At 33.8% G+C, this 15,824-nt stretch overlaps 2 protein-coding genes across 2 annotated transcripts; one reads left to right on the top strand and one right to left on the bottom strand.

The window, feature by feature from the left end:
- Positions 1-2,972: 2,972 nt before the first annotated feature.
- LOC111896756 (probable protein phosphatase 2C 23) lies at positions 2,973-6,419 on the bottom strand. Its single transcript, XM_023892742.3, has 4 exons — positions 4,603-6,419; positions 4,411-4,524; positions 3,578-3,842; positions 2,973-3,309 (listed from the first exon to the last, which is right to left on the bottom strand). Exons 1-4 carry the CDS (start codon positions 6,199-6,201, stop codon positions 3,194-3,196), a joined length of 2,094 nt encoding a protein of 697 aa, XP_023748510.1. The 5' UTR covers positions 6,202-6,419; the 3' UTR covers positions 2,973-3,193.
- Positions 6,420-8,690: 2,271 nt separating this feature from the next.
- On the top strand, positions 8,691-10,368 carry LOC111896760 (uncharacterized). The gene is made up of 5 exons (XM_023892747.1): positions 8,691-9,161; positions 9,321-9,611; positions 9,717-9,828; positions 9,926-9,984; positions 10,264-10,368. The coding sequence occupies exons 1-5, from the start codon at positions 8,691-8,693 to the stop codon at positions 10,366-10,368; spliced, it is 1,038 nt and encodes a 345-aa protein (XP_023748515.1).
- The last annotated feature ends 5,456 nt before the right edge of the window (positions 10,369-15,824 follow it).

Below are 15,824 nucleotides of genomic sequence, written 5' to 3'. Positions count from 1 at the left end.
GACCCAATACCTACGAACGACCCCAACTTTGAAATGATCATACCTACTCCGGAATATGATATTCTGGAGAAAGTGGTTATTTTTCAAAAAAATATTATGGTTGTTATTTTTATTATAATACTCTTTTATAAGGGTTAGATTACTTTATTTCAATTACAACTTTGAGAAAAAGAAAATGGTATGTTATACCTATTGTAATGGAATGGCTTGTCTAACCATACATGTACATCCAAATCATTTTTTGTTAAATTATTTGAAATATGATTTGGATTTGGTTTGGGGAAAACCTAGATTAAATTTGAATCCAATCTATTGTATTAGATAGGTTGCAACAATATATGGAATATCAAATTTTTATTTGTTTTGGTGGCGAGCGTTCAGGAGCTTCTAGCTTGTAATTTAAAAAAAAAAAACTCAACTTAAACAAATAGCTTCATTTGGAGTATGCACATTTAGCTTTTAGTTTGTTTGTTTTTTTAATCCAAATGTAAAAGCTATTTCATGCAATGTTTAAGAAAAACTATTGAACTTTTTAAATTAATTTTCAAAATTGCCTTTAAAAATATATGTATATATATTTATCGTTTTTAAACAATTGTCTTTTTAAGTAATTTCATATATTTAAAAAAAAATCAGTTATTTTTATCAAACTCATATAACAAATAAAATGGGCACGACACCCACAATTGTTTTTTTACCCCTTAAACGACCGGTATGACTACAAAAGACCATTTTTTTTTCAAATTAAAAGTATAAAGCTATCCATTAAAACTTTGTTAATTACAAAGCTATCATAACAAAATAGTGAGTTTTGTTTATGATGATATTGTTGGAATAGTGTCTAAGGCTGTAACTATATCCGGTTGTGCATGGTCCTTTTGGGTTGCCTTCACCATAGCAACTTGATAGGATGATTTATTAAGAGAGAATAAATATTATTAATATATTATGAGAATAATATAATGAATAATATATTTGTTATTTGATTAATATAAGTCATAGAATTAATTAGAATTAATTTGGTGACTTAAAGAGATTAATTAAATAAAGGGGTATAAACTGTCAATTGTTTGATAGTTAAGCTTTAGACTGTAAATCCATTAGGATATGGTTTGGACGGATTCTAAGAGCTTTAGGAAAGCTAAAATCGTCCATATGCTTATCTAGGAATGGATTTGGATAGCCTTAAGAGAAGATTATCCGATTAGGGTTTAGGTTGTAACCCTTAAGGAGTCTACAAGTATAAATAGACCCCATGGCATAGGGAATTCGACACCTCTGATTAAGTAAGAGAACTCTGGTCGAAATTCCTCCCCTCTCCTCTCTCCCAAATCATCCTCCTTGCTTTGGTGTTTGTAAGCCATTAGAGGAGTGACATTTGTGACTCTAGAAGCTCCAAGACCTCAAGATCAACAAGGAACTCAAAGGTATGATTCTAGATCTGTTTCAATGTTGTTATTTAACCTAATTAGTAATTAGAAGTCTTGGATTCAAAGCATGTTTATTAGAAAGCCTAGATCCAAGCATTAGGGTTTTGCATGCGCACATAGGAAAGTTCTTATGGCTAAAACCCATCAGATATACCATAAAATATTCGTTAAATTTTAACCGTGTAATCAAGTTCAACACAATACATTGAAGAAGAAAACAAAATATAAAATTTTTATCCATATTTTTAAAATCCGGTTTCAAAATTATCCAAATCTTGTTATCTAGGATCATATATAATTTACGAGAAATTAAATATTCTCTTAACTTTTGATTCCTATTTATCTTACTATTTATATGAAAAAATGACAAAGACAAATATCATTTCATATAGATAGAAAGAAAAATAGAGGGATATTTAATTTCTCATATTTTACCTACTCTTAGACCGGACAAAATCCGATTTGCAATGGGCCAATACCGGTTTTCATTGTTCACATAAAACTTTGAACCATTTTTTTTTCTAGATCCGATCTTCTTGTACACGTTCCAAGTAATTCGACCAAGGCTCAAGTGCTTGTAACGGATATAGTTTAGGTCAATAGGAGCTAAGCTTTATATTTCATCAAGGCTAGTTATTCTGAGTTTCCCATGTAGGTCTAATGAGGCTATTTGGAATTTGAAGGCCACTTTAACTGTTTTGAGTAATTCATTTTGTATTATATCAATCCGTTTACTAGAAAATCAAGTTTTGTATGTATCAACATTTAACAAAGCTTTATATTTCATCAAGACTAGTTGTTCTGATATATCATTGCGATTTGCAAATTGTTGAGTTCCAATAGATCGACTTGTATTAAATTCGTTGACTAAAAGAATTTGATTTTATTCATATTAATAATTAAATAAATCTTGAAACCAACCAAATCAAATCACATATGATAGAGTTGGTTGGATTTAGTTCCAACCTTTTAGCATGTTATAGCAAATAAAGGATACAGAAGGATATTGTCAATGGTTAATATCTAAACATGAAAAATTAAATCGATCTTTTATCAATTAGTAGTTGAAGAAATACATTTATAAAATTAGTATATAACTATAAGAGCTTATGTTATAAAATAAATCAGCATCTGATTTACGTAATATATAAATTAACTTCTAATAGTTAGGTCTCTTATTTATTCGTACATGTTTAACAGAGATCACAGACATTGATCTATAAGAACAAATGTAATTTTTTATGTTTTATTATAAAATAAGATTTCATTATTTGTTGATTATTTGATCATTCATTTCATTCTCATCGACCAAACAACAATGGATTCAAATATGGGGAAAACATTGTGTAGAAACAAATACAAAAGTCTAAGTCTTCTGTTGAAGAAAGTCAACCCTTTGACGTTTCCATCCACACGGTTTGTTTGACCAAAATTAATACCAAATTAAAGTCGTTGTCTCCAAATGGACTTCCATTTATTTGATCAGACAATTTCAAAACCATCACAGCTGACAACAACTTTCATTTATCCAACACATTCTAGTAATTTGACCAAAACTCTTGTATTTTCACTTAACCCCTCATTTATTACAATATTTGCAATTCTGGTACACCACAGTTTAATATTAATTAACATGGCCCAAAGTTTTTACATCTTTACAAATTTTCACCACCAAAAAGACCGATCGAAAAATTGTCCGTATCTACCTATTTTTCAACGTAACCGATTTATTTCTTAATTTCTATGTTTACAATATGTGAAGATTACACACACGATCTCCATATCCTTCCTTCAAGTGAAATCACAATAATCGAAACATCATCATGGTAACGCCTTCTATCGCCTTGTGGTATTTCCAACAATTCATGAAAATCCAAACCTATAAACAACAACAAAAAAAAGTTAGATCTTAGCTAAAAAAAATCAAGGGTTCGAGTCTCAGCAGCCACAATATAACATTTTTATCTTTTAAGTCCGATATGGATTGGGCACTTTGTACACATTGATCCTTATATCAACCATCTAACAGACTGTTGTGTAACTGATTTAAATTAGGGCAGTGTAGGCCAGTTTAGGGTTGCATAAGACTTAGATTTTTAAACATTTTTGTGAAGTTACAATTTTTTTTTTTAATTTGAGATTATTACCGGCTTTCTTGGCGGCGCGAAGCAAAACTTCTTCAACCAAATGTTGGGCGGGGTCACCTTCGGGTGACCATTGAATGAAAAGCTCGACTTCAGACACAGCTTCCTCGTTTGTGAAATATTGATAAAGCCCATCCGAGGATAATATCAAGAATCTATCTCTTGGCCCTAATTTGTGGTGATGAAGGTAAGGGAGACAATTTATGTATGGAGTGGTTCCCACATAATCGATTCTAAACATTTCTAGTAATGCATTGTTCCATTTTGGCTGCAACAAGCAAAAAAAAAAAAAAAAGACTTTAGCATCAAATATCAAATCAAGAAAGTAAAGTTGAGCATTTGTATGGAGCTTTATAATCTTGAATTGTATCTAGAATTTGTGAAATAAGAGAATGGTCAAGGGTTTGATTTGAGTCATCAGACTGTGTACCTGATTTACATCTCCTAGGGTGGAGCGATGTGGGCCAAGTCCAGGGGTTGAAATAATAATAACATCGATAAATAATATAGCTACATAAAAGTTAAATTTTAAGGTGGGATTAACCGAGTCAACTATGATTATTTGAAAAGTCAATCAGTTTTGGATTAAGTTTATTCATGTGTACAAAAGTAGAAATGTCAAAGGGAATCCAACAACTCCAAAAATGGAAAGCAACTTGGTTTAAACAAATTGGAAAAGAGCTATGAAGGTATAACTCCTTAAAGAATATCCAATCTTTCATTTATTCTAACAAATATGAGAATCTAGCTTTATGAAGCACCATCAAGAATCAATCCCACATTGCTTTTACTAAGATTTTATCTAAATCAAAATATGTTTCTTAATTAGTAATTACCTGTTTAAGAAAACCAGCACCAAAAGCTCGAGTGACCTTTAGTGAGCCTTTGACTCGGTCATTCATAACTGCACATGCATCCTCAGGGTGTTCACTCTTTATTCTTTTTACTTCCTGCAGAAAGTTAATTAATGAGTCTGTAAGGTTAAAAGAAGTTGGAATTGAAGTTATTTATTTATTTATTTATTTTACCTCTTCAATGGAAGTGCTATGATCCATGCTAAGTTGACAAGCAGTTAAACTTGGATTTGTGGTGGCAATATCAGCATCAAAAACTTCAAGATCATACCATGTTTCTTCGTTTATTTTTTCTAGATCTTGTCTCCAGATATCTGGCTCGGATTTCTGAGCTAAAACTGCACGACTATCACCAACATTCATCACGTAAACATCTTCTCCTTTCATTAGCATGACAAGAACACAGGAGCCCATTAAAGCTAGTTCAGGATTTTCATCAAGCATTTGGTCTGCAATATCTAAATACGCCTCCTCTGTTTTCTTTAGGCCTTGAGATAAAGCTTTCAAAACGTCTGAATGGTTAATGGAATTTGAACCGTTTGAATTCATGTGTTCTCGTAATCTTCGATCAAGTTCTAATCGCTCCCGGTCAAATTCACACTTCCACCGCCTCTGATTCTCCTCCCATTTCTTAGCCGCCCCGCGATTTCTAATCTTGCTCCTCTTTTTTCGTGAATTTGTCTCGAGATCTTCAGTTGCACATGGGTAACTCTCCTGCTGATGAACATATCTTGATGAAGAATTTTTTTGAGGTTGAGAATTAATATGAGAGTCGACTGCATCTAAGGATTGCCCCGAAGAAGTTGAATTCGATGCATCTGTTTGATCATCCCATAACAATCCTTTGAGTTCTTTATGAACAGCTGCATACATATTCGATAACAGAAAATCAGGGGCATCAGGTCCATTAAATCCATCATAAATCCCAACAAAAACCCACCCATGTTCCTCCGATACAACGACGTGCACTCGATCTTCTCCTGCTTTGCCTTGCGCCCACTGGAGATTCTGGCTCTGATTCAAACAATCATCGTCGTCCAAAATACTACCTTCGCTGCTTAAATTAATACTGCTGATAGTCAATTCGTTATTTTTCTCTGCAGACCCAACATTCCAATCATGATCCTTCAAATGACCCAGGTTTTTAGTGATCGGAGCGACAGTCGAGTTTTGCCCACGGGTTGTAAAAGTCATTGAAATCGCCTTCTGGATTGCCCGAATCAAATTCCCTTTTCTCGATCTGCGTTTGAAACCAAAACCCCCATGGGAATAGCTTCGTTGGAACTGATCGAGATTACCCTTCTCGAGAGGACCAGAAAAAAGGGGACCCGATTGAAATCCCCGCTCAATCGGGCCAGAAACAAACCCTCGGTCCATAGGACCCGAATACGCACCCGAACCAAACGGCAAAGGACCCGAATTGATTGAATTTCTAGGCAAAGGTTGGAGAGGAATTGATGCGAAGGATGTGGAGCTTTCGAAGGCGGAAGCCTTATCACTGGTGTTGTAAGAGTATACATCGAGGAAAGAGGTAGATAGGGGCGTGGATGTGTTGGCGGAGACAGAGGCGCCGGAGATTGACCGGAACGTTGTCGTTTCTTCAGCGGAATGGACCTTGGAGGAGGAGATGCAAGATTGATCAGGTCTTACATAGCAAAAAGAGTGACCAAGATCGTCTAGTGGGTCAGAGATAACAAAGGCCAAGTCTTTCCGCCGTTGGACGATGTCGGTTCCGGTGAAACAGATGGTCAGCTTGCCGACCCCGTTTCCCATGACTGGTTTTCCGGCAAAGGATAAAGCTAAGGTGCTCTGCTTAAACAGGAAGATGAACTAAAACTGATGAGAAAAATTGGATGTGAGTATGTATATATGTAAATGTGTGATCTCCCTGGGGGTAATCAGATATGGGTTTAGTTGGAAGAGAAGAATTTTGTGTTAAAAGGATGTTGAGAGAGAGAGAGAGAGAGAGAGAGAGAGAGAGAGAGGTTGACTTCAGGGCGGAGGTTTTTAAAGCCTTAAAGACAAAATTCAAACAATTTGATTTTTGTTTGAACTTAGAATAATGACTACAAACTGAATTAAAAAATCAGGGTAATAAAACTTATTTACTTTTTAATTAAATACTTAAGAAATTGGAATCTAACGTGGTCGATTAAATATATAATCTAAGGAGAATTTCGTTTATAAATTTGTCCGGCTAAATTTCAAACATTGTATTAGTATTTCATAATATTTTTTTAATATCATATATATACTTAAATATATATATTTTTTTAATGATTTTTGTTGATTTATAATTCTTTTTAATTATCTTAATTCATTATAATTGAAAATAGACATGTATTAGACAATAATGCCCTTACTTGTAAAATCATATACTACATATAATCGCTTACATACGATCGCAACCTGGTTTCAATTCCATGTTTTAATTCCGATCGCTATTGTCTGTAAGTACTTTTGATCGGTTGTTGCTTCCTTATTATCGCATCACGTTCACGCATCAGGTAAACAATAAGCTATCATATTCCTATTTTCTCTTTCTTTAATTTTGTTATTGGTGTTTTTGATTTGGTCACGTTAATGTGTAGAAACGCTACTATCTTGATGTTTCAAACTGTGAATTAATTAACATGATATCATGGTATAAAGATTTTGAAATCTGAATAATTCAAATTGTTTTTGTATTATTCAGTGCCTTTTGTATCAAAATATACACTTTTACTGTTTTCTACACATAAAGTTGTAATTTATTCACGGTTTAAAAAACTGTAATTAATTCACGATTTAAAAAATTGTAATTAATATCAATAATGTGTTGAAACTTATACTTGATTACAATCTTGAATTCTTTCCATTGTGTCAATTTTGTGTGATCTTGATGTTTGAAGCTACTGTATTTACAATCTTGAATAATCTACAAATTGTAGTGTGTTGATTGTTGTTTCTTGGTTCATACATCAAAGCATGTTATTTGTTGTAACTTATCTGAAACTATAATGCCTTATGTGGGTTATGGTGTCTAGATTATGAAACAATAACCAATTCAAATGATTATTGGTTAATAAGTTAATTATAAAGCATACGTTTGGTATTTGTTATATCTTTATATCTTTTTTTCTTATCGACGACTTAAAATTATGTTTTAGAGGCAACACAAACCAATGTCGGAAGATCATTCTCAAACAAAAGATATTACACTTCATGACACATCCAAACCAATATGGGAGAGCAGGGCTACGTCTCCGATAATTGAATATGTTTATGTGAATATCTTAATTTTAATTTATTAAACTTTTACTAAATTGTATGATTGTTTCTCTTATTAATTTAAATTTCAGGCGTATACCAACATCTAAGTTCAAGTTCAAATTGAAATATGGGGGTTATTTTTGTCTAACAAAGAACGATTGTAGGCAAATATATTGCTTTGGCTCTAAAAAATGTATCTACATAAACACATCTTTATATAAGTTAAGTCAACTACATGAAGAAGTGACAAAGCGTTATTCATCAAAGAACAACCCAAAAATTTCTATTATTTATGTTGACAAGTATGCACCAGACAAATCCTTTATTGAGCTCAATTCTGATGAAAAGTTCATGGCTATGCTTAGCATGTATGGAAGTGAGAAACAAGTAACAATTTATGTGACAACAGAGAATAACCTCGGCTCCAATAACCATACTAACCATTGGTGTGCCAACAGAGATGAACCACACGATGAGTATGATTCAGACCTTTGTCCTAGTGAAGAAAGCTATCATAGTCATCTCAGTTCTGATAATGAAGACAATCTAATGAATGCTGATGATAAAGAGTACTCAGTTAGTAAGAATAGTATATGCATGGAAGTCGGTTCAGAATTTGAAAACGTGGTTGATTTTAAGAGAACATTGAACCTCTTTGCAGTCACAAATAAGTTTAACTACTACATTCAGAAAAGTGACCCGACACGATTCACAACAAGGTGTGAAAACCTAGATTGTGAGTGGAGAATCCATGCTTCTATTAAACAAGATGAAGTTACCTTTGAAGTAAGTGTATAGCTTAAGTTATACTTAACACCCTTTATATTAAAAATATATTTATGTTTATTTAATTCTTTTTTTAGGTTAAGAAAATGGTAGAAGTACATACTTGCACTCGAAGCAATAAGGGTGGCAATAAGCGTGCCACTCAAGGATGGATCACTAATGTAGTTACTGACAAGTTGTAATCTGATGGGGATGTCTCTCCATATGAGCTTAGAAATTGGATTATGAAAACTTACAATGTTGACGTGCCATACCTAAAAGTTTTTAGAGGGAAAGAGCAAGCTTATACCGACATGTATGGTAAGTGGGAAGACTCTTTCATGAAGATGGATGGATTTAGAGAAGAACTATTACGAAGGAACGAAGGAAGCATTGTTGAAATTGACTTTGACATAGTTGGTGGAAAGAAACTTTTCAAAAGGCTTTTTATTTGTTTAGCAGCTTGTTCTAGAGGGTTTGTTGCTGGTTGTCGTCCGTATATTAGTCTTGATGTCTGTCATTTAAAAGGAAAGTTCAATGGTGTACTAGCTACTGCAACTGGTATTGTCGATAACAATTCTATCTTTCCAATAGCATATTGTGTGCTTGAATCAGAAAACACACAATCATGGACATGGTTTCTTGACTCACTCAGAAAAGCAATTGGAATGCCAAATGGTCTAGTTATCTCATCGGTCATGCAAAAAGGGTTAGAAGTATCCATGATGAATGTTTACCCTAATGTTGAGCATAGATAATGTATAAGACACTTATATAGTAACTTCAAGAAACACTTTTGTGGTGACTTCTTTAACACCAAACTATGGACTGATGCGAAAACATATCATCTGACCAAGCATGACATATTATTGAAGGAAATTAGTGATAAAGATGAAGATGTCATTGCATATCTAAATACCAACCACAAAAAAATATGGACTAGAAGCAAGTTTGGTACTACTTCCATTTGTGATTACATCACTAATAATATTTCAGAAACATTTAATTCTTGGATTGGTAAATTGTGCTATAAACTCGTGCTTGATCTCCTTGACGCAATTAGGGAAAAGATTACGAAACGCTTTGATAAGAAAAATAATTTGGTAAATACATGGAATAACGCATTGAATCCTATTGCTAAAAACCATCTCAATGACATCGCTAAGGTAAGCATGTTAAATAATTCAGTTAAATGATTATATTTGTTTAAGTTTTTACTTCAATAATACATATATATATCTAAAATATATCTATTTTTAATTTTCATGTAGAATTTGGGTGAATATGAAGTTACTAGAAGTTGTGAAAATCAAGCTGAAGTGAAGTACAAGGGAAACGTTGGGAGGTCAACCTATATGAAAGAAAATGTAGTTGTCGAGTGTGGCAAATTCAGGCCGACTGTGTGTACATGCAACGACTTTTATAGCTTTTATAAGGGATGCTAAATGGGACAAATATGTTGATCCTTATTTCACTATAGAGAAGTTTAAAGCTGCATATGCTTTTCAAATTGCTCCAACGCCAGGAGAGGATCAATGGGCAAAAAAAATGAGGAGAAAATATATCCACCTATTATCAAATGCCCACCTGGACGACCAAGAAAAAACATAATTAAATCATCAGACGAGTCTAAAAGAAGACACAAATGTCCGCGATGTGGAGAGTATGGACACCATGAAAAGACATGTAAAAATCCAACATCTCAAAGTTTGGATCAAAGTGAAACATTCACGTCTAAAAGGTTACTCAAATTTCTATTTTTTTTCATTAAACAACAACAATACTAACAATGAAGATAATTTTTTTTATTCATTTTAGGAAACGTGGAACGAATACAAAATCGCAGGATGGTTTGGGAGTTTCGGGGTCTATATGAAAAAAGCTTGTGAATTAGTTGGTCATTTTAACAATTTTGTTCTTTAGTTGCAAATGTTCTTAATTAGGGTTCAATTGATGGATTCTTTTGTTAGTACGTAACATAAATAAATATTTTAATATAGTTTTTATTGTCAAATTGGTATATATTGTGACTTAAAGGAACCATTTATTTTCGACAATAAATAAATTTGTGCAAGGACTATAACTATACTTTAAGTACGGGACCAAATTGTAGTAATTGCAAAATTAAAGTTAAAGGACCAAACTGTAATATGTGTAAATTTAAAGTTTAGGGATAATGATTTGATGTAATCCATGATTGCTATTTTATATTGGTACTGAAAGATATTAACATGCTCTAATATTTCTCGCTTTCCAAATTATCTAACCAAAACACGCTCTTTGACTAGACCTAGCTTTACTAATTCAACGTAAACACGCTCTTAGATTGTATTGAAAAACTGCATTAAGTTTTGTACAAGCTTCCTAACAATGTTCATTCCTTCTTATACACTTGGAAGTGTGAAAACATGTGATATATGTTTTTACAATAAGAAAACTTATTGTTTGCTACCAATTATTAACTTAATAGAACTATTAGGTGGCCTAAAAGTTAATTAACTACACAATAATTCAATTCAAGAAAGTGGCCAATCAAACACAAATCAAATTCAAGGGTTCTAGTTTATACAAAAACATAATCACTAGAACAGAATCAGAAATCAAACATCAAATCACATGCTTCAAGTCAAATAATCAACATGTTTTGAATAGGAACTAGAAACTAGGGTTTCTTAGCCACACATGGCTAAGAATCAAATCAAACAAGAATAAAGATGGAATTAAAATGTTTAATGCTTATAAAATGGAAGTCAAAAGTGTTTGCAATGATTAATAGTCTTCAAGAGCTCCAAAAATTCTCCCAAAAACCACCCTCAGTTGCTCCAAAAATCGTATGTCATGAAAAATGGTGATTTCCTTATTTTATTAACTGCTCACGTGCCTAACTCAAGGCCATGCGTTTTTATCATGGTTATGCCCTTTTGCCCATGTGTTTTGACCATGTGTTTTTAGCATGACCATGTTTTTTGCAAAAACTCTAATAAGTCTTCAAACTTATTGCTCCGTCTTCGGTCTAGCTTCACCCAGAGTCATGTTGCTTAAACTTATTGCCCCATCTCAGTGTGATACGAACTGTGTTTCAAACGTAGTCCTTTGCTATGATGATGTGCAACGACTCTGGTTATGTCTTCATGTTTTCTTCCATGGCATGGTTAATTCATCTTCTCTTCATGCTCTAATGCTCCAAGCTCCAAGCTCTGAGCTCCAAACTCCAAGATCGCCTCCATAGTTCGAATGATCCAAGCTCCATAATGCCTACAAAATTAATCAAAAATAGTGAAATACCAGGGATTCTGAGTAAAACATGAAAGTGCCCAAATAATAAACTAAATGTGATATTATGACGTAAAATGCAATAAAAAGATTGAAATAAATGTGCAAAATAGGTAAGGCTGGCAAATATGTACCATAGAGAACCAACCAACATGTTACCAACTGAACCAATTGAATTGGTAGCCAAAATGTTCGGTAGCCAATACGTTTGGCCGGTATTACCATACCAATTAAGTAAACTTGGTACGGTAACGGTATAAAATTTTGAATATCCCGGTTGTATCGTACCAACCAATTCATATATATATATATATATATATATATATATATATATATATATATATATATTAATTAATACATATGAAGAAATATTAATTATCACATTTTTATGTTTCAATTAAGAGCAGCAAGTCTGACATTACGTATACATTACTCGATTACTTGTATATTAATCAAAACAAGAAAACAAAAAACAATTAACTAATCACTACTTAGACTAGTATATATTTTTTTGTTAATTCTTTATATATAATGTTTACAATTAAGACGGTGAGACAGCGGTATAGTTAATATATAACAACGTCATAGTTGAATACATTTATTTTGTATTGTGCATAGGGGTGTAAACGAGCCGAGCCGAGCCCAAGCCTAACCAAGCTCGAGCTCGGCTCGTTTAATTTTGAAGAAGCTCGAGCTCGATTCGAGCCTTAAAATGACGCTTGAGTTCGGCTCGTGAACAATTTAGTGAGCTCGCGAGCCTAAACGAGCCTATATACATACATACATACATATATATATATATATATATATATATATATATATATATATATATATATATATATATATATACTCTCTCTCTCTCTCACACACACACACACACACACACACACACACATATATATATATATATATATATATATATATATATATATATATATATAGGCTCGTTTAGGCTTGCGAGCCCACTAGCTGAAGCTCGGCTCGAGCTCGGCTCGGGCTTGTTTAATTCGATCTCGAGTCGAGCTTTTAACGAGTCGACCCCGAGTAGCTCGGCTCACTTACACCCCTAATTGTGCATGATAGTTATTTTATTTTATATGCATATGAAAGGTACTAAACATCAATGACAATTTTTTTTGTTTAATTTGTTTCCGATTATGGAAAATTTTCTAACCGTTGGGTTGGATGATGATTACAATATGAAGCCTAATATAGTTAATCATGTGTCAAACTCTTCAAATATAAAAATTAGTTAAAGAATTTGGTATTTACCAGTACCAATATGTACCAACCAAACTTTTTGGTAGCCAAATAAACTGGTACCAAGTATAGTTGGTACGGTACTGGTAGTTAAATTCTCCTACCAACTATAGTTGGTACGGTACGCGGTTTGAAGAAAAAAAAAGTCGGTACCGTACCAATTCCACCCCTAAAAATAGGTGCATAAAATGCACCTATCAAACCTCCCCAAGCTTAGACATTTCTTGTCCTCAAGAAAAAAACAAAATGAAGAATGACCTTGGAGAAGACGATAGGTGAATAAAAGGAAACTAAGACGAAAAGAGTGGAAAAAACCTATAAGGCACTAAAACTGAATGCATGCAAGGAAAAACATCAGAAATAACATATGTACAAAAAGGAAATAAAACTAAGAAAAAAAATAAGATTAACAAAGCTAATAAAAATAAATAAATAAATAAATAAAAATTTTGTTTTTGTTTTATGTTTTTTGTTTTTTTTGGTTTTCTTTATTTGATCCAAACTTCATAATTTCACCTTTTTAGATCACTAGGGGTAAGAAAGTCAAGTACCAATTATCCAAACACAAAATATTGTCCATTTGTTGTTTTCACTTCAAGAAAGTCTCAGCAGAGTCAAAACTTGGATGTTGTCCTTTAAAGGATAATCATGGCCTGGAGTTTAAAATGAAAGGGTTGTAAGACTTCATGCGAAAGCCACCGATTTAGTGGTTTTGAAAATGTAGACAACCCCGGTGTCAAGTTACTTTATTTGGGAGAGTATCATATTTTTGAATATGGACTGCTTCTAAAACTCCCTTAGTGTACTCAAGGTTGCACCAACCTTGCATTCCATCCCAGTGCTCACTATCCATCTCAGGCTTACTCCCAAAGGTAATCATTGCATCCACCCGAGGTCTTGTGTTGCTCGCCTCTTTGATATTCAACTTGACTTCTTTGATTTGCCTTTCTTGAACTTTGTATTTCACTTCTTCAAGTTGCTTTCTTTTGATTTTTTTTTTGATTTTTTTGAGACCACCTTCTTTTGATTTGGCTTGGCTCATGGATTCTTTCTTCAGTTTGGCCTGGTTAGTGCAATGGCCAACCAAGACTTTAATACTTCAGACGACATGTGAACGGGTGGATGCAATGAAATCCTCCTTCAAGAGGTCTACCCAAAAGAGATTCTAAAGATGGTTGCTCGGTTGTTTCAAATAGGATTGACATTTAGTATTGGGTTTTAAAGAATGTGGTATTTTCAAAAGCTGTTTTACCCTCCTTTACTCCATAACTCAACACGAGAAGTCATCTACCCTTTATTTTTGAATTACCAAACCCATGACGAGGAGGACGCCTTCGGGTCTATCAATGCGAGACATTTGAAGTGAGGAGGTATTTTATCTTATTTTATTTTTTTAGTGATTGATGGATCAATTTTTCAGGGCTTTTTTTGAAAGTTTTTTGATGCAATGCAGAAAATGAGATGCAAAAAGAAAACTTGAAAATTAGAATAGAAAGAAAATCTTTTTGGAATTTTTATAAAATTTTGGATGAAATGTAAACTAAGGATAATTTGAAAACAAAATCTTTTTGTAATTTTTGGTGATTAACAATGCGAAATGCAAAGGAATAAAATAAAAATGAAAATACTTTTGTAATTTTTCTTTGAATGCTTTGAAATGAATGCATTAAAAAAATGAAAATAAGAAAAGAAAAATCTTTTTGGATTTTTTGAAATGTTTCTGATGAAATGAATGTGGAAATTTAAAAAGACCCATCCCCTACCTTAAGATTAAGCATCGTCCTCGATGCTTGGAGAGGGTAGGTCAACCTGCTGACCACTGGGGGTCCAACACTGCATGAACTGCATAATCACTTGTACCGTTTGTGTCAATTGATGAACGGAGGCATTGGTTGTAGAAAAATCAGCGAAGATGTTGAAAACAGCTTGTTCAAGGCGATCAAAACGCCTTATGTATGTGTCATGGTACTGAGTTACCCGTCGGGTGTAGAAGTAACGTGCGGTCTCTACCTGAGTAGTAGAAGTGGATCCCCATGCATTGGAAGGAGCAGAGTGGGCGGGAGGAACATGGTGATTAACACGAGTATCATCTTTGTGGTCGACGACCAACCACTCAGGAGCTCTCGGGATGGGCTTGGGGCGCGTGGACTGGAGTCTGCAGAAATATTCTTTGGTAGACACCACCGAGTCTGAGTGATGCCCTGCTGGAGCTGGAGGGAGTTGAAGTTCCCAAACGGAACTCGGAAATGGGGTTCATCCTGTACAAACCATGTAAAACTACAATCACTTTCTCTGCAGGAGAAATATAAGGTTGCAAGGACATTGGATGTGATAGTATTGGAGCCTTGTGTGATTTTTTTCGAGATTCAGGTGCTTGCTCTCAAAAAGCTCGACACAAGTAAAGTGGGTGGCGAGATAAGTGATAATCCCACTGTAGTGAATAAGGCCAGAATCACTAGTGGAGACCTTGATAAGTTTGGAAGCACGAAAGGCACCAAAATATGGTATCTTCAAGCTAGTGACCATGCAACAAAGAATTTCTAGCTCCATCTTACCATCTTTGCTAACGTCTTCTTAGGGGAAGACAATATTAACATTAATTCGGAGAGCCACCCTTAATACTGGATGAACGATTTGAGATGATGTGGCAAATCGAGCCTTATACACATCAAGTCCCATGATTTCTTTCCAAAAGGCTTTGGCTTTGGTTTTGAAAAGGGTATTTTTCTCTCGCATGTATCCTAATTTGGGACCATAAGTATTGTTTGTAGAAATCGCAACATGCCCACTAAGATCGTTTAAACTCGAATAAAATTGCAATTGCATGAGAAGGAATGAGAGAATTT

Source organism: Lactuca sativa, chromosome 8 (assembly GCF_002870075.4).
Source record: "Lactuca sativa cultivar Salinas chromosome 8, Lsat_Salinas_v11, whole genome shotgun sequence".
NCBI lineage: Eukaryota > Viridiplantae > Streptophyta > Magnoliopsida > Asterales > Asteraceae > Lactuca > Lactuca sativa.
Note: the sequence above shows the minus strand (reverse complement) of the source record. Positions and strands in the feature narration are given on the sequence as shown.